This window comes from Pseudopipra pipra, chromosome 2, assembly GCF_036250125.1.
Source record: "Pseudopipra pipra isolate bDixPip1 chromosome 2, bDixPip1.hap1, whole genome shotgun sequence".
In the NCBI taxonomy this organism is placed as follows: Eukaryota; Metazoa; Chordata; class Aves; order Passeriformes; family Pipridae; genus Pseudopipra; species Pseudopipra pipra.
In genome coordinates, this window is record NC_087550.1 from 20,328,096 (window position 1) to 20,348,302 (window position 20,207).

At 35.9% G+C, this 20,207-nt stretch overlaps 1 protein-coding gene across 1 annotated transcript in view; it reads right to left on the reverse strand.

The window, feature by feature from the left end:
* The window catches only part of ZPLD1 (zona pellucida like domain containing 1), a 30,607-nt gene that overhangs the window by 6,894 nt on the left and 3,506 nt on the right, over positions 1 to 20,207 (reverse strand). The window contains exons 2-8 of the mRNA XM_064644184.1: positions 14,106 to 14,219; positions 9,558 to 9,778; positions 7,043 to 7,224; positions 6,325 to 6,397; positions 3,084 to 3,181; positions 2,377 to 2,457; positions 1,387 to 1,558 (exon numbers count right to left, since the gene is read on the reverse strand). Of these exons, the coding sequence (XP_064500254.1) occupies positions 1,387 to 1,558; positions 2,377 to 2,457; positions 3,084 to 3,181; positions 6,325 to 6,397; positions 7,043 to 7,224; positions 9,558 to 9,778; positions 14,106 to 14,211 (933 nt within the window). The 5' untranslated portion in view covers positions 14,212 to 14,219. The remainder of the gene's footprint in view (positions 1 to 1,386; positions 1,559 to 2,376; positions 2,458 to 3,083; positions 3,182 to 6,324; positions 6,398 to 7,042; positions 7,225 to 9,557; positions 9,779 to 14,105; positions 14,220 to 20,207) is intronic.

The window sequence follows — 20,207 nt, forward strand, 5'->3', positions numbered from 1 at the left end:
AATCAAAACAGTCACAGATTCAGAGTGGAACAGAATTATGGTCCTTTTGTGCTTCCTCTTTTAATGTAAACTCTTTGATAAGTAATACTACAACTTTATTTCTTAATATGCTTTATATTATTTTGCAATAAAAACAGCTGCAATATTTCCTAGAACTGTATCTTACACATGCCTGGCTTCCCATTGTATTTTGACTCACTTTGTTTACAAAACTACATCACCATTGTGCACAAGATCCATCTTATAGTATATTAAATTTTCAGTAGTTAATTTCCCAAAGCTATGTTTACAGACAGTTTTCCCCAACAAATCTGTTTTGCTTGACAATCCCTACTCTAGCAAGATTCTCAAGTGAGAATTTCCACATTTGGAGTTCTGAATAGCAAAGACTCACACTAAAACAATCCCCAGCACTCTCACCTGGAATCCACCTTTAACATCTGTAACTTATCATCTACCTTAAGCATCTTGGGTACTCAAGCATGCTTCAACTAAGAGCATTTCTTTAATGTGAAAGAACATGTTTCTTGTGAAAGAACTTCAAAAACCTCAGAACATAAATTGAATACAAAATGAATTATGTAAAAGTGTAACATAAAAAATATAACGTACAAAATTTCAGGAGTATACTGAACAGGTAGCACTTCAAAATTCTAAATGAGAAGTCATTCAATAGGAAATGCTGCATTCTGAAGATATCACAGAACATTCTGAAGATATCACAGAACATTCTGTGTTTATATATTTATTTAAATGTCTCAATTTCCAAAATGTGTTTGTTGTTCCTGACACTCACAAAATCAGACAATTTTGAATTGACGTAACTTCATGAACTTCAATTAAACAGCAGTTTCAAAACTATAATGGGGTGATAATAAACTATATGAGGCATAGGATTTCATCAGTATGATGTTCTGATAGTTCATCATCACTATGATGAACTCATACAAATTTTCCCTGTCAGTATAACAGCACTTCCTACACCTTTAAGTTTTCTGTGAATTCTATTCTAAGGCATTTCTATTCATCCACTGTGATTATGAATACCTTGCTGCTATTCTAAGAATATCAGCTCTAAAGCTGTCTGGGAGTTGTTACTTTTAAAAATTAAGGACCACAAGGTGAAAAGGTCATTTCTCATGTGTTCCACAACCTATGCTTCGCAGGTCTAGTATTATTTTATTTCCAGATGAGAATATTTATTTCCATATTCTTCATTAGTTGTTTCACATTCCTTCAGACACAAAAAACATTCTTAATTCAGTCCCCTACAAGTCACCTTCATTCTGTGCCATCCAAAGTTCCATGGCATTTGCATGCAGAAGAACTCCAGTGCCTATTTTATATCCAGATAATTAACAACAACTTCTGTCTGCTAAAACTTACTGGCACAAGAAAGGGACAGTCATCTGCTCTGCACAGCTTTGTCACACAGTGAAGGAAGACTGTTGACATCTTCTGGTTCTTGTGTTTCACAAAGCGAAACACCTCAAAGGAAAACCGGCCCATTTGACTCTTGCCATTTTCAATTATCGTTGTCTGTGGGTCCTTGTCACAGCTGTTTTTTGTAGAGAAGAGTAAAACTAGGATGAGCAACTCTCAGTATTTTGAAGCTTTTAGATAAGAATAACCCAAGCAGCAAGTTCAGTGTTTCAGTTCCTTGGAAAAGAACACAGTGCGACGTGGGCAGACACAATCTGCCTGTCAGGCTGCACGGTCCTGTGCTGAAATGCACTCCTACAAAAGCACCACACTTTGTTTTGCAACACCACAGCTACAACCAAGGCACCATTTAATTCCAGTGCCCAAAGAAACTTGAGACCTGAAGCAAAAAGCAATCAGGTATGCTAACCAGTATAGACAGGTAACTCCAAATGAAGACAGTATCTCTCCAGTAACTGTCACAGATAAAATTTTATCTGAGATACAGCTAAGATTTTTTTTGAAGTTCCAATTCAAATAAATGTTATTACTTGAAGTAGAAGCAGGAGAATCTATTTATATTTAATCATTTGCTTAACTACCTTCCTGGTCTGGAGTCTATGGTGTTTTATATCACTGTCATTCACCACATTTACCTTTGGTAAAATAAAGGCCAGTTTAGCCATTCACTTTGAGTGTTTATGTTATCCCTAGTAGAGCTATTTTGGATATATGGTTTTCTACCTCCATAATTCTTACGACTTTGCATTTGCTTCTCTGTTTATGTTCACACACAAGATTAAGTTCTGACATGTTATCTATAAGCCTATCCCTTGGTCCTCCCTGGTAATAATGCTAAAACTTTCCAGGCAGTTTAGGGCACCACTACTGGAGAGATTTGTAATTTTTTTTCTAAGGAAGGACAACAAAATACTGAGTTTACACAGGACCTACCTTAAAAAAAGATCATATCGAAGATCATCGTTAGGATTACCAGATGGAGTGGTGTAACAGTAGTCCATCAAAACATTCCACCTGCACAGGGAGTAAAGTGATAGATGAGGTCAATCGGCAAGAGAAGAGCAGGGGTGGAGAGTGAGTGAGGTAAGTAAAAGACAGACAGGAAAGCATATAAACTGATAATGTAGGCTGTTACATAGATCCTGAATTATTGTATTTAAGAGGTCATATATGACATTCTGTTTCTTCACATTGCTTAAAAAATTAAACAGCACAGCACATCAGCAGAATTGTATAAATCGTATCATTTGGCTTTATGCAAGTCAACCACCATAACAACACACTTGGTATGCCTCCTCTCATAAGCTATGGCCATATAAGACTAGAATTGAAAACCAACCCACTTTCGAAAGCTCTGGATTTTCTCACTTGGTCAAACAGAGGTTTTTCCTTAAATACAACCAATATAACAATTAAAGTATAATACAGGAAAACTTTCATAATGAGAACCTCAGCAAAACATGCATTCACCATCAAGAACCTGATACCCTCCTGAGGGAGGGCAGTGATTATTGAACACCAACCATTATTCTGACATACAAAAAAGCTATGAGGAAAAATAGATGCTTCTAAATCAGAAAAATTTGCAATCCTAAGAGCTGAATAGCAAGGAAGACAAGAAATAACATTCTTTATGGTACCTTCCATCAAGGTTGGTTGCTCTTACAGCTGCATATATTTTGGTTTTCAAAGGTAAACCTGTACTTGGAATAAGGAGCTGCTGGCTGTATGTTGAATCCTGAAAAACAAACATTGCCTCACTGTAACAGAAATTCCACTGTAACAATCCACCTGCATTCACAGACTGAACTCTCATCTGATTTTTCTGACCTTTCTATGTAGGATGATCATTCACTTTGTCCTCTGTAAAGGAAGAAAAAGCAGTACCAGAGCATTTGCCTACAAGTTTGTCTATGAAGATGAAAAACACTTGACAGGCCTCTTTCTATGCAACTATTTGGGAGAATTTGTTTATGATTTAATGAAGTGGTTGGATTAGTGATTAAAGAAAAGTTACCATTCATTGACACTCCAATAAGTCTCCCAGGGCCTACAGGCAAATGTAGCAGCTACTGTGGTTTCCTGAAGGAGAAGTTTAACTGGGTGGTCACAGTGTACCCTTTCCCAGGAAATGTTAAGGCCATGTGAACTAGTGGAGATAGCAATGCCACCAGGTTTTATATATCTTAAACTATAGTCCAGGAGAACAGACACATTTTGTTATGCAAAATGTAGTTTCTATGGAAGTTGGCTTATTGAAGACTACAAGTAACAAATACTTTCATTTAAATTCTAGTATTTCAAAAGAACTGTTTCAAGAAAGCTGTATTCAACATAAAAGTTGGGAATTCCCCATATACTACTACACAGATATAGCTGTTTTATTAGTTTCTTGTTGAAAAGTCTGAACCATTAATGTCACTTTAACAACAAAGCCATGAAACAGATCTGTGTGACAGGTGTTAAATTAGCATATCAAAATGCACTTACTGGTAACATCACGTATGTCAAATAGGTTGCTAATGCCAATAGCACAGGCACTCAGCATGTTGAGACCTCTTGTGAGGGGTCAAAACACTCAATGTGCATGAAAAAATTTGTTAAAGAGAATTTTGACCAGGTTCCATGTGGCAAGCAAGACCATGGCAAGCAGTAGTTTACAGCAACAATAAGGTTTAAGTACAAAGCTCAAGTGATTCTTTTCAAAGGTAACAATGCTGAAATTCACAGCATGCCCAATATCCAAACTCTGTAGCGTTGGAGGCCATGGGAGGTACACATGCAAGGAAAGACCAGCTCAGATATGCACAGAGCAAGTCCTTGGAGATCCACTCAAGTGAAATCAGATCGGTTTGCCTTCTTTCAAATTAATTTTACATTTCTATAACACATATCTCTGCCACATTTTGCAATTGATTAAAGAGTGCAAGACCCTACTATTACATTACACAGTTGTTCTTTTATTCTTAAAGAGTATTTTTTACTCATTTAGACAGATATTTGCAAGAAGGCATAAAAGCATATAGCCACTTAGGGTCTGTGAGAGCCCATTAAACATTTTGCTGTTAAACTCTGAGTCTATCATAAGGGCTCCTCTTGTCTTTCCTAACAATGACATGTACTAACATCACAAGGTAAATGTAAACAACATCTTGTGAGGGAAGATAGAGTTGAGCTGAGAAGATTAACAGTCAATCTTAAGAAATAACACTACAGCTAAAGTTTGAAAGTATGCCTACTTGCAGCCAAGAGATGCCTCAGTACACAACCCCTCACCAATACCAAGAGTGGACACAAGTCTTGAGGCCCCTCCCAAAACCAGGACTTCTAACAGGGACCAAGCAAAAGACATTAAGTGTTCAAAGAACTGGGCAAAATGCAGGCAATGCACAAGCTGTCCGTCTATTTATCCAGCCCTAGGATGTGAAGCAGAAGAGCATATCCTCCATTTGAATCTGCCAGCCTTAGCAGTATTATTCATGACAGTGCTACTCACTGGGGTGAGTAATAGGACTGAAATCATAAAGGTAAGACACCCCTGTTTATGGTCAATTCAAAAGTTTACTGGAGCAGAGAGGATAAAAGCACATCTTGGCATGTGGTATTTGAGGAAAAACTGCTCAGTATGACCACTACTAACATTTATTCCTCACTGTTTTCTGAATTGGGCCCTAAAGGCAGCAAATACATTGTGGTCAACACTTGACCTGACTGAGAAATTTGCCTACCCTCACTCTGGGCCCATCTTTTTGATCACAGGTTTATTTAAAAATGAGAGAAGTATAATCTTCATTTTAACAGATTATAGGTTGTTCTTTGGAGCTCTGCACTTTCAAACAAACATAATTTTTTTAAAGCATGCCGTTGAAAAATGTCCTGTTGCAATATTTATAGCTCATTATGTTCAAAGCATAAAGCATTGACTTTTAAATCAGTTGCATGAATTATAACTCAGTAGCATGATGGCATGAATAATAATGCAAAAAAAATCAGATTCATAATTTACAAAAACGATGCTTGATAGATTGAAAAATTGATATTTAAATCAGGTATTTAAAATGTATGAGTAGAAATTTTAATCAACACAAAAATATAATTTCATTGATTAATATTAAGTAGAGGTCTGTGCATTTTTTATGTTTTATGGTCACCAACCATTTTTACATGGTAAAAGCTTTTACAGTAAATGCATACTCAAGTTAAATTATCTAAAATATAAGTAAGAAGTGCTGGATGAAAACTGTTATAATTAATAAACCTTAAAATCTTTAAAGTCCACACCATAAGGCAACCTATGCAGCGGGCTATAGATTTGGAACAAATTCAACATCCCTCACTACAATTACAGACGATCAAAACAATCTGATGAGGCTTGAACATAAAAAACACCCCAGCCAAAGTGCTACAGTTTATTGCTAAGGCAATAGGCCTGGAATAATTTCACAGAATACTACAAAGTACTCTCTGATTAGGTGCAATGTACCTATACACATACTCACACACACAAAAATAATAAATTCAAACACAAGCATGCACTTCAGACTATGATTGTTATTACTAGGACAATTGAGTGGTGACATGGTGCTATGCCCTGAAAACCAGAGCTGTAAATTGAGGAGCTGCATAAATACAGGACAAAGAGACTAAGTGACCTCAAAGATGAACCATATAAACACAAGACAGCAGATACATGCAAACAAAAAGGAAAAGGGAATTCAGAAATGAAAGATGCCTGGAAGAAAGGCCTGCTTCATGGGAGGAGTGAGAAGGAAATAGCAAATAATAAAGAGGAGTCTATACTTTGGTCTGCTAATCCGACTTGTACCCACTTAGTGCAGAGATTAATTTAGTTCAAGTCATACTACTGTGCTTTATACTCACATTGTAAAGCAACAAATTCAAAGTGCTGATAAATGTACCATTGTTCTCTCTTACAGAAATAGCAGCTGATGACCTACAAGAGAACCAGAAACCAAAAATCATCATGAAGAAAGATACCTTATTTTTGTGTTTGCATACTTCAGTGAGTTTTATCATTAAAAAAACTCAATGAGTCATATCACAAGGAGTTAATTTATGCATTTGGGTAATAAACTTCAGAAACAGGAATTTATAGTGGAAATACTGACAGTCTTAACTATGCAGAAAATAATGGATGCTACTGGAAACACGAATCAGAAAAATAATTAGCAGAGGCAAAGTAACAAAAAATAACCCACTTTTCATAATGTACAAGGTTTACTCATGCATATATTTTCTCTTGCATTCTATATTTACATGCCTACAAACTATTTCATGAAGAACTTTTTTTTTTTTGCTGCTATCATTTTTCATCAGACCATTTGAATTTTAATGGAAGTTTTACATTATCTAAGGGTCTCTTAATAACCACAGCTTTTCATAAACCATGTTTTCTCATGTAATGATGCTACAGAATTTTCTTTTTCTTTGTATCACCTCTTCTTCTGGTGCTTTTTCCTTTCCCTTTACTCTTGCACACCTAAAAATTCCTATGTTGACAATACTGCTATGGCATGCACGTATACATGCTTACACAAACATAGTAATGAAGCACATAGAAATTAAAAAGCACACTTACGAAGCAAGTTGGGTATTGTTAACCAAGTACTCCAGTGGGTAGCTACAGCTAAATTTGTACAGAAGCCCAGGCAAATAGCTGATAATTGTTGGTGGGTCTGGCGTATCAATATAGCCTGAAACATTACCTATCTGTATCACTGAGGTATTTCCATAAGCATTGATACCTCGAGCTGAGGATACCTATTGAGGGAGACAGAAGATTACTATTATCTGAAAGTTAACCATGGAACAAAAAATACTTAAGGACAGCAAGTATGCTTTAGCTCATAATTTATCCAGAAATATCTTCAGTAAATCCTTCAAAACTTAATTTGGTTTAATAACATGTAAGGACGACTTTTCACCTCCCTAAAATCATGCGTGTACAGTTCACAAGCTATACCCCTGTTCTTGAAACAGACTTGAGCAAAGCTTGAAAAAAATTATGAATCCTGGAAGAGTATTTTTTGGTAGGTACTTTTTTCTGACCATCCCCAATGAATTCACTTACGGGAAAGAACTGAAGGAACTTTGCTATTATTGTTAAAAAATATTACCTTAAAATGAGCTTACATATACAATAGTAAGGCAAATACACAAGCAATTTCATTCACAGAAACAATATTCCCTCACTGTTGAGCTTTGGTTTTGACATATCAAAAACAACTTATTTATAAATAGATACAAAAAGAATAGCTGAACTTTGTGGTTTTGTTTACATTATACATTTCTAAATTACAAACTATAACCTGTCAGAAATTGCAGAGCTCAAAAGTAACACAAGCTTAATGCCAATGCAACCTAAATTCAATCCATGGGCATGTGCTATTTTTGCTCAGGCTCAGAGAATGTGCAGAGCCAGCAATAACATGCAGCTGTCAGGAAAACTGAAGGACACTTTCCTTCTGGTAGCAGCCTGACCCCACTTCGTCTGTAGCTACTGATCTGAACAGGGGGGTGGTTTGCTGTCTCAGTAGGGACATAATTCAGTAAAGCAAATTAACATGGCACTGGGACTTCCACTGTAGCATTTCTTTGGTATAACTGTATTAGCAAAACAGATGTTTTCAACAGCTTTAAAATACATGGTTTCTTAAAAATGTATTTCATTATGGAAGAATCATCCTGAGGTGCACATGAGTTATAACACTTTGCAGTAAGTAGCACAGGACATTTTTGATTTCTTCATCTACAGAAAATACACCTAAAAGACAGAAGCAGCCATGCACTTCACCAGTGGCTTACCTAATAATTTACCAAATGGCACAAAAATGTCAAAAATCAAATTTTCTAAGATCTGTAGTTTGCCTAAAAATTATAGGCTAGATCACCAATGTACTATAGCCAAGTACAGCTCTGTTTAGCTTCCTGATCACCCCACCCCCATAAAATAAAAAGTTGAGTCTGCTGTATCACAGACAGACCCGGGTTTTACTCGAGGTCTGCCTGAGCTGTTGTCTGTCCTTTACTTTTATTGAAAATTAGTTTGAAGGTCTTTGCTGTGAAACACTGCCAAGAAATGTACAGGATTGTACTACTCCAGCGTAGGGAACATGATAAGAGATGCTCCTCGCTCTTTTATCCTCTTTGTTTGGGGCACAGCATGCCCAAACAGAAAGGATGGGGGAATTTTTGGTGTTATGTTTTACAGCTGCTGCTTTGTGTTTGTATCCTGTGCAGCCTTGTGGGGAACTTCATGGGGAGCTCCAATTATTTGGATTTACCAGACTAGGGTTTTTTGTTTTGTTTAGTTTTTTTTAAACTTCAAGCTCTTATGCTTATAATTAAATAGCAAGTTCAGAGAGTTTACAATGTGACCAACTACACAAGAACAGGAAGAAGTTGCTTCCTAGAAAATTATTCTAGTGCAAGTCATGGAGGTGTTACAGTTTTTCAGTGAAAATGGGAAAAGAGGATCTTGAACTTGGTAAACTGTTCTTTTGTTGAAATTATAAAAGAAAACTCAGCCTAAGGCAAAGGGGTCACAGAGCATATCAAATATTTCAGCCCATTTTTGGCACAATTAGCAACAAAACAGGGGGCTTGTTATAAAAACTGATAGTGCAAGTGCAAGTATGAATGCCAGATAGAATAAAAGTCTCAAAAATAATACATCTCTACACTTGTTTTTCTAAGTTATTCATAGGTATTTTGATACAAAGTTGTCACTGCTTGTTCAATGTGATACACACAAACTGTACAACTCTCTATTTCTGCAAAGTCTAGGCATGTTCAGCGAGAGTTTTAAAAATGCCTTGGAAAAATGTCATTTTTCCAAAAAAAAAAAAAAAAAAAAAAAAAAAAGAATTAAAATTATACTTTCTAATCAGTGAATAAATATGTGTCCCACCACATTTTCTTATTAGTAATCAAGATTATAAATTACCAACTTTCTCCACTTTTCTTTGATGTATTCAATACATTGCTAACTGGGTAACTCAAAGGATCTATAAAAGATACATTGCTGTCAAAGACATTCACTGGATCCTATGCATAAATAGCCATGCTACAATTTCACTTGGACTGTATCTTACCACTAAAGTGTTTCCACAAGATTCCAAAGTACTCAGATTGATGATGAAAATGACCACTGCTGGAAAGGTGTTGTTATTGATGAAACCCCTGCAGTGGGCATCCCCATGTTTCCCATTCAGTGCCAGATCTGTCTCAGAATAACCAGAGAAAAGAACTGTGCAAAAATTTATCTTCATAGTAATTGTCTGTACTCCACAGAAAACATTAATATCTCGTTCAGCTGCAAGAAAAATACAGGGAAAGACATTGTAAGAAGATTTCAACTAATCACATGTAACTATTGCAGCAGTTAATCTAGTGTTGTAATTTCCAATCAAATAAACTTTTAGACCTCAGCCACAGCAAAATATTGGAACATAAAGGTCAGAATTCCATTATTCTGGAGAACAGATCTGACTCTACAACTTAACTAAAGAAAAAAAAACCAAAAATTAAAATAGCAATATAGTCTACTGTGCAACAAAACCATTATTCTAAAATTCCCCCTCAAATCTTTTAGTAGCACGTTCATGAACTGAAGCATTGCAATAGTAGAAAACAGCAAGTGGTTACATATTTGGAGTCTGATTAAACAGCTCCCTTCTGGAAAAGAAATTTCCTGTGATTTTGAGAAATTTGGGAGGTCAAGCTCTGCCTTCCAGCCCACTCTGGCATAAAGTTAGCTACATTTGTCTAAGGTTGTCTGGAGTCCACTTTGTATGAGATCACAATCTCAGGCCACAGACTTTGAAGTACAATCAACAGTTTATCAGAGCAATTTATCACAAACTTTGTCAGGTTGGGATTTTTATTATTGCTGGTTTTCATGGTTTGGATTTTTTTTAAGAACCATCAACTTTAGCTTTGATGAAAAATCAGTTGGCTCTTGAATGATGATCAATACTACAAAGTATCTTGCAATCTTTCATTCTGTACATAATGACAACACAAAAGCAGCAATTGTTAAAATTGATCAATTTTTGAGCAGTAAAAAAAAGGTCTTGGGTGAATTCAACTTTTTATTCAAAAGTTCTGAAGATTGTTATATGCTGTAAGGAAAAACATGATGTTAGGATACAGGCAAGAGTTTGGTTTGCTTTAGAGCTCTAACATGGCTTTTCCACAAAGTCTTCTTTACCCATAGATGACTGGGATGCTGTTCTGGTGTTTTCCTCTAGTGCTTTAAAAAAAGACATACTGCACTGTGTTAAACACAGGCATTACTTCTTTATATAACAACTAATTTATTACATCTGCCTGAAGATTAAGTGCTATTAAAAATTGCAGAACAACTTCAGTCAATACTATACCATTAAGACTGCTGGAATGAATTGTTTCACTGCAATGTCACAACAGAGAGGAAATGAAATCTCCATTACAATGAACTAGTTCTTCCCCCATGGTACAGGAGCACAAACAGTTTAATCTAGACAGTTTTAATGGTGGCTTTAAAGCCAAAAGAATCAAGTGCAGGAAATAACTGAGTGTAAATTTGGGCAGACAGGTACTGGAGGCAAGACAGAAGTCGAAGTGATTTGGCATGAAATACTCCTGGTTTGTACATGATCATAATCCCACTAATATAACATACAAAGATCAAGAAGCAGCATGCCTTGTTTTCCACTACAGGAGGACCATTATGATCCATTTAATGAGTATACTAAGGTAGAGGGACCAGTACAAAAAGGCAAATGGCAAAGTGTGCATTTATGCTTACTTGGACCAAATACAGAAGCAGTCAGGTTGTAACAAATTGCAGCATTTAACATAAAGTAGCTCAGTTAATTTTATAACTCACTTCAAGCCTTTTGAAAAAGCAGGATATTAACTCCACCAATTAAGTTACCATTACCACTTGCAAAATTATCATTTGACACTACAGGAAATGAGACCATACAGTACAAACACTACTTTTTGTGTGATACAGGGGGATAAACAACCTTTCCAGACTGAACCTTTTCTGCCAGCTACTTCACAAGGAAGCATGGCTGCCAAATTAGTCCATTCTGGAGTGGAAATAAATGGAAATAATTTCCATTCTGGAAATAAAACATTTTTTGTTCAGATATTAATCTGAAACCAGGTACGAACAGATCTAATGTCTCTTTAGATGCTAAACACCTAGCTCATTTCTTGTCAGTTTGGAAAGGTAAATATTATTCCTAAATATGTTAAAACAAGCCAACTAAAAAAAAAAAAAAAAAAAAAAGTATTTGTATTCCTGCACTAAAATCTTATGGTTTTCTGAGTAAGAGAGGATAGACGGTTTGAAGGTTACGTCACCCATCTGATGAAGCCTTAAATACAATGACCTCTATGTCACAGAGTTTCCATACAAGCAAACCACTTGATTTCTTTCTGACTCAAATCACCCAAGCTACCTATAGACAACAGTACTCATGGATGTGTCACAAGCAAAACAGAGTAAAGTTCAGGAGGTACATAGATACTACAGAGACCATCTTGAGTTAAGGACAGACATGTGGTGATGAGACAAATGCTGGGAGCTCCACTGCCTCCTTCTGCTCTGGTACCCTTCCACACATTGCCAAGACTCACCCCAGAGCAGGCAGCAAAAAACTTCAGAGGACAGGAGTTTGCCACAGAACACTATTGATAAAACTCTTTCCAGCAGAGGAGTCATGTGAAGACACTTATAGTTCAAAACCAGCTTCTCTGCATTTACTTCCTGTTTGATCAAATCACTGCTTTGATATTGAATTAAAATGCACAGTGCATTTTAGTGAAAAAGCTGTAACATTTCTTAGTTTCTGCTAAGTTCTCAATATGTACTTACAGGAGTCCCCTGAATCAAAATTGCATTTCCCAGCTAAAGACAGACTGCTATGGCTCCATCCCCCAAAAGCCTTCTAAAAGCTATGCTTTACTGCAATGCAGAAATAAAGTCTTTTTCTCAAGGTAAACTCTCTGAGGGATGTGTTCTTTAGAACACATCTAGCTTTTGGCATAAGAAGTCACTGAATTTTCAATCTGCCAAATACGGGGATATTTTTAATTCATTCCTGCTGACTATTGCTTACCTACCTTCTAAATTTGGGAAAAAATGGGTTTTCTGTTTTTTACTCCCGTCTCAAATGCATGACTAATAAACAGAATTATTTTTCTTTCCTAGCTCTCAAAATCAGCACTGAGACTGTTGATTAAAGTCCAGCTTTTGAATCTTTACTGCCCTAGATGGAAACAAGAAAAAGTAGGACTCTGTTCTGAGTTCCTATAGGCAGTGAGGAGTCATTAGCATTTACTATAAAAAAAGTCTATTTTCTTGTAACCTAAACAGATTTTCTCCCAAGTCACTGAGATTTGGCAGACCTGGAATCTGATATGACCCTTTTTTATGAGGCAAAACTGCAAGAGGCCCCTAAATATCCACAATAAGAGATGAATTCAGTTCACAGGTGTTGCATTGCAAATAAATGTTGGCATAGGGTTGGTGCAAAAAATGACCAGAGAAAAATTTTAAAAAATAGAAAGATGAATCTAAAGGTACCTCCAGCTGTTGTAATCCTCTCAAGAAGCCAGAATAATAACAAAAAAACACCCACAATTACATAAAATAACTTAAAAGGTAGATCTGAGATAGGTGGGCACAATTCACCCACACATCTGAGGCAAGCCTAGAAAACTTGTTGCTAAGAAGGGAAATATATAACTAGCTTGTGAAATACTCAGTTAAACAATGATTTTCTCAGGAATGGAGACAATATATTTGATCTTCTTTGCATGTCTTATTTCTCTGTTCTTCATATTCATATTGATTAAGTGGAAAAAGGTTAAACCCACTGCTGGTCTTTATATCAACAAAGCATCTAGCAGTGTGGTGGTAAAAAAGGAAAACAAGCACACTTTCTGCTTTCTGATGACTGAAGTTTAATAAAAGAGCTGACCCTTCCTGAAAAAAAAAAAAAAACCACCATCAAAACTACTATTATTCAGAAAGCAGCAACACAAAAGGTATTACAGCATAATACTATACTGAGAGTTCATTACAAAACTATTCAATTCAATTGCTATCTCAGAAAAACAAGATGTGATAGAGACAGTATTCCAGCATTCACAGCCATTTTATTACTATTATTATTCTGCCCAAAATACAACTTGAAGCAGGAAGAATAAGCAATGTAATAGAGACTAAAAGGATGCTTTAGCTGAATAAACCCTGATACACATGTCACTAAGACTGACATTTCATTTCTATTTCTCATTGTATTAACAGCTCTGAACATCCAATATCCAAAAAAATTACTTAATTTCCATTTACTTACAGGCAAGAGCATACATCATAGGTAGACATATCCCATTGCTTCACCTGTCCCTAACCAAGCACTTAATGTTGAAGTGAGGCACTAAATTTTGCCCACTGTGTAATTAGAAGAAAGTAAAGTGCAATATTAGAGAAGTTCATTGTCACTGAGATAGTCAACACTCACTTAACACGTAGTCCTACCCCCAGGCTTCAGACAGATTTAAAGCTCTGTATTTAAAAATAAGCACTGCTTTGAACCAAGACAATAAAGACGCCATTAGAAAAAAGTCTATTAAACACTTACCAGGAAACCTGCTATGGAGGTTAGCATCACAGTTGTATCCATTGAACTGAGCAGTCACTGAAAGCACTTTAATCGTCAGCAGGAGCAGCAACCATACCTGTTCCATTGCAAAACCTAGCAAAACATTAAGTGGTTATTACACACATCTGTTCAGTGCATTAAAGATGCTTACTGCAGACATTTAACTGCTCAGGAGGTGATGGTCTCCAGCAAAGGAACTGGGGATAAAGCTCACAAACTTATGGGAACGAGGTCACAGACAGCAGGGCCCATTTCTCTACCTCTGAGTTATGTGTAATTTCTATTAACTTCTACAACTTTTAATCATAACTTGTTGCAAAAAGAAGACACTCAAGGATGACATAAAAGAAAAAAGAATCTGTAAAATAAATCGACAGATGAGAATTGATTAAATATTTAAACTCCAACAGCTTTTTTTACATTTCTGTGTAAAAATTACCTAAGAAAGACATCTTGGCTAAAATGAAACTATTGTTCTAAGTCCTTGAAAACCATACAGATAAATGGTTTGCTGAGCAATTCTCAGGCTCAAGGTCCTAGAATAAAAATTAGTTCATATCTATTTGCCAAACATTCATTCTTTGAAGCACACATGGAATTATATTGAGTTTACATAATGAGCTGGTACAGATACTTGCACCTACTTGAATTGTGTCTGGAAATCAGATCAGGAGATCAGAATACATGAATTTCTAGGGTTTTGAGTAATTATTCCTTCTGGGAGGATGTCTCCAATACCTGCAGTATTTAGCACAACCAAAAAAATTTCTGATATATGCTTTTGTCAAAAATATCCCAAAATATTGAGATTTTTGTCCATGAATCCAAGTGCATTGACTTTTTTTATTATTATTATTATTTTATAAGATTTTGTCATTCTAGAGAATACATCTGATCTGCTTACATAGACCCCACGTGTGGCAATGGTCTCCATTTGCCTAGACAGGAACTGAGCCATTCTAAGAGTTAGGTTTGCTACCTCCAAGACTGCAGATACAGATATGTTGATCATCACCTTTCTCCAAGTGCATAAAGAACATTTGCAAACTCCAGAGATGAAGTACCCCTAAATGCATCTGTATCTGTCATGGCAAGGGGCTGTCATGCACTGCTGAGAAGAGCTGGCAACTGCACATGGAGAGAACATTTGAGACAAATCCTCACTCTTAACTGAATCTTTCGTGGCTACACAGCAGTCTGAGCTAAAGTCTGCTCAATAACAGAAAGGCTTTCACTAGTTTTCAAACCATGTTTACAGAGTACACAAACCGACGATTTAATGCTTTGTGTTGAAAGAAAGATCCTTAGAGGACACTCCCAAAGTGATTTGTCAATTAACATATCAACCACAACTGAGCCAAATTCTTCTAAAAAGTCAAAGGTATGTCCAAATGTACAGACACTGATTCCTGTGTAAGTCTGCTTAGAAGTACATGGAATAAAAATTCAGAATTGAAAACACCATCTTCCAGCTAAGCATGCATGTTTCGTAAGTCAGGTATGACTTTTGCTGTCTATCACATCCAAGAGCAGTTTTCCCACCAAGTTCTGCACAACTTCCTTAAAGTGTGACTTACAGCAAGAATCCAACCTCCTTTTAGTTTCAGGTGGATACGAAACTCTAAGCAAAAGCACTTTTTGACCCTTTACTCTTTTTCCATTAGACTCCTGTGGAGGTTGGCAGCACTTGAAGCTAATGCTGATGAAGAACTGTGAAATCATGAGAAAGAAAATAAAATTTCTAACAGGGTTGTTATGAAACCTATGTATTTTCATGATCTTCTCACCCCCTCTATTTCTCTCAGATGGAGAAGCAAAATATTGGTTTTTATGTTTGTTTACTATGAAAATTCGTATTTTATTTTGAAAGAAACATTTTATACTTCAGAAAATTGGCATTTCTCCAATGTCCTGGAGCCTTTCCTTGACTTGAACAGTGGTTACATCAATAAAGTGGCAATTACTGTTCTTTGTATACGGTCTGGTTTCTTATGTCCATTACAATGGTATATATTAAGGGCAATTTACCAAGATCTCAATTTGACTTCAATTTTCTAACATTCACAGTGGGTTTTTTGCTAGCAAAAAAAAAGCTGTTTGAAAAGAATTTAATGAAAGATGCCACTAACAAAGCTGTAGCTTTTATTTTAGATGAAAAGTAGAACTTAACAATAAATTCTAAAATTTTAATTATTAAACATAACTTATGTTGCTGCATTTTGGAGAAAGAGGAGATGATTGCTAAGGAACAAATCTGAATTAAGACATTAAGTATTTATAGCATTATTTCTCTAGCTGTATTCAGAACAATTCAGATTTTAACACAACCAATAGTGTCCTACTTGCTTTCTGGCTATTGACTTATCTGTAAATGGATCAACATGCAGATCCACATCACCAGCTGAGCTGAATCCTGCTGATTTTGATTAAATAAGTTAGGAACAGGCATTATTTTTCATTTCTCAAGAGAACTGCAGGGCTAGAAAGCACCCTGAAAAGCCAACATCACCTGTCTACCCACCCCAGCAAGAATCAAAGCAGCCATTCCTGCTTTTCCAGCCTGGTCTTAAAGGCCTCTGGCAAGTTATCTCTCAACAGAAATTTGTAAACTTCAGTCTCCCAAATGTATAAGGCATCCTAACCGAAAGATTTGTACCATATTCATACTGCTGAACATTTCATCCAATGAAAGAAGTATAAAAGTTTTGTCAAAATAGTAACAGGAACATCATAACCTTATTGCCTGATTATGAGCATGAAATTTAAATTCCATTTACAAAAAAAGTAAAGATAATATGCAGGTCCTAGGAATGGGGTGATTTATAATCTAGGAGTCAAATTCATGTGGAAGATATTTGCCCTTTTTTCTTCAACTAGGTATGTAATTCTTTAAGCCTTTTTCAAGGAATACTGCTCTTGGCGCTTTCCAAAAACGGTCTTCTTTGATCCAGTAGCAAACATCCTTGGCTGTTAAGGAAACTTCCATGATTGCAAAGATGCCAACACATACAGCAAGGGAAATGTGACCATCTCTATATAAACTCTCAACTGGCAAACCCATATCAGGTTTCACTGATGTGCCAAGAATCAGATTCTGTGCTGCATATCTTTGAAGAGTACAGAGAGGTCAGAGTTGCAACATGCAGTCCTCAATTTAATTGTTATCACTTTACAAAGCCCTCATCCCTGCTTTGATAAACTTCACCATGTCAGAAAACCTGCACAGAATTTCCAAGTAAAGATGTTTATGATTTAAACAAGACAGGTTTTAGCAGTCAGTTTGGGAATTTAATTCCACAGAGATGCCGTGGTTTGACCTGTCTAAATTTCCTCTTCTTTCCTCTCTCATGACCTCATATTCATTTCTCTTTTTTCCCATCCTCTCTAAAAAGCTCTTCAAAAATTTTCCATTGTCTACAACATTCACTGATTCAGCCCTACACTTTTATTGAAATTCATTTTTGAGCCAGTTCTGACTTCTGAGTATATTACTTATTTCAAATATTTATCATGTACTTTATGAGAACTTCCTGTAATACTCTGCTTATTCTTGATTTCTCATTCACAGGGTGTGGCAGTTCTGCAGAATAATATGGTGATCTTTGTGCCTTCTGACTGGATAAGTCTTTCATAAAAACAGTTAATAGTAATAAAAAAAATTTCTCAAAGAAAATTGTATATGTGATAAGCACATAATAAAGCTGGTGGAACATTTATAAGTGTTTTTATACATATCTAGTAACTGCCTAAATGTTGTCTAATGATACACATCAGGTGTCTACAAGTAATGGAATAGAAGCATTACTTCTACTCAGAAAAATAATTTCAAATTATCATTACATAGTTCAGCAAGTACTTCTCAGTCATCTCATGACAAAATAGTTCCTCATCTTTTTGGTTTACATTCATCTTGCTGCCACACTTGCTTTTGCATGTGCACTCAAGTTGTGAATAGTTGTGAAGTGCATTAACTGAACCGCTGTCAAGTCTTCCAGAACCACTTTGCCCCTAAACACATATTAGATCATTTGCCATCCCTTAAAAGTGATCCAGTGAAAAAAAAACCAGAAGAATACCTCTCTACCTCTTCAGTGGGACTTTCTCTTTTAACTTGTACATTCCATTGCAATGAATTATCCAGATTGTTTTCACTATTGCCTCCCACATTATCTCCTTGGATATTCCGATGCAGGTAAAACAGGACTTGGATCTTTGCAGTAACTGTTTTGAAGATAAGGCTACCAAAAAGTGATAATTGCCTTTTTTCAAAAGGCTTGTTACAGAAAAAAAAGGGCATCTGAGATTTAAGACACATTTCAACTATAACATTTCCTTCTGCTTGAAACACAGCATATCTTTTCTTGCAGATTTCTGTGATTTCAGGCTCCATAGTGCCATTCCATTAATTTCTGACACCTAGCAAAACCTGAAAAGCTGAAAAAATAAATATGCTCAGACATGCACACACACACACACATATATATACGACAGATATATACACACAGAGGCACACATATGTATCTTGAAGTTCAGCAGTTTCCCAAACAGAGGACTAAAGCTGATGATGGAGCCAGACCTGTGAGCAGACTGTATGTTCCCAAAATTACAGTATTTGAGGGCTTACAGCACAGAAATACAACAAATGTAATAATTTGACACACATGAGGAAATAATAAAACTAAGAACATCAGAAATCAATGCGGCTCAGAATGTACAAAGAGACCAGATTTTTTTTCCCGCCACAAAATAGGAAACTAGCTTTAAATATGTAAATAATTTCGTTCTTACAGCTATTCAGAACACAAAGAGCAGTTGCAGACTACACAAGAAAGACCGTGCTTTACATGCACACAGGTAGTCAGACATTGAATTGCCATCAGCATCAATTATTTGGCCCTAGAATGACCTGTGCTTATTTGCTAGTCATATATTTCCCCTCAATTTTTGATATTTAAAAACAAGAATCCTGGATTAGCTTCATGCTATGCCAGATTTGTAATTAAATGTTGGGTCAAAGCTTGGAGCCTCTCCGTAATCAAAATTCTCCCAGAATCAAGCAGCAGCTTTACCTGAAAAATTCTAAATGATAGCTGAAGTCTCAAAATCTAAGTCTCAAATGCTTGTGAATCAAGCAGGTGCCCACAGTGTCCAAAGAAAATGAGACTGGGGAATAAATTTTGCAGTTTTCAAAAAACAATACACAAACCTTTTGCTTTGGTTCTAAGGTTTAAAAAATCCTAGCTTAAGTTAAAAGAATTCTGGTTTATTTTCCAGTCTTTTTAGAATAATCTCTTTCACAGAATAAAAAAGCCAAAGGGTCTGAGAAAGCTGTTAATTTTCCACAAAAGGAAGCCATACCAAAATTATTAGACTTTTATGTGAAAGACTTCAAACGTTTGACCAGCATGCTGCATGGGGAACTGATATTCAAGACCATAAAAAATTTATATGGAAGCAATCCATAGTGTGCTTATGAATTGAAATGAAACAATAACTCTAAACTCTGCTGAAAACTTAGATCTTCTTCCAAAAGACAAAGCTCAGTATGTTTTGTGAATCTTATTACTGGTAGTGAGAAATAAATGTGTATGTTGGGTAAATAATAGAAGTCTTACAGCCATGCAGTGCTCTTGAATCTATAGAATCAGGTGTGTTTAGAGAGATGTGCACTAGGTCCGTGTGGAGCTTCATCTCATACCCTCAGATAGGCAAAACTCCAGCTGAGACTGTTTTTTCACCTGCCTAATGACTAGGGAAATTAATTGGTGTACCATACTGCCAATAAGCTGTTAAAAAAACTACATTTTAATGCTTCGAAATATTCATTAGAAAATTTACACATTGTACCTTAGTATACATGTCTGTCTTCATTTTTACAACAAATCCTTGGATGCACTGAGGTTTTATTAATCTAGTCTGAAAAGAAACTAAGTTAACTGCATATTTATAATGTAAGAAGAGAAAGAGTGATCAAGTGGAGAATAAGACTATATGAAATATTTCTAAGAAATTTATACAAAGCAGCTAATATTTTCTTTCAAGGAGACAGACTATTGGGGAAATAAAGTTATTAAAGTATAT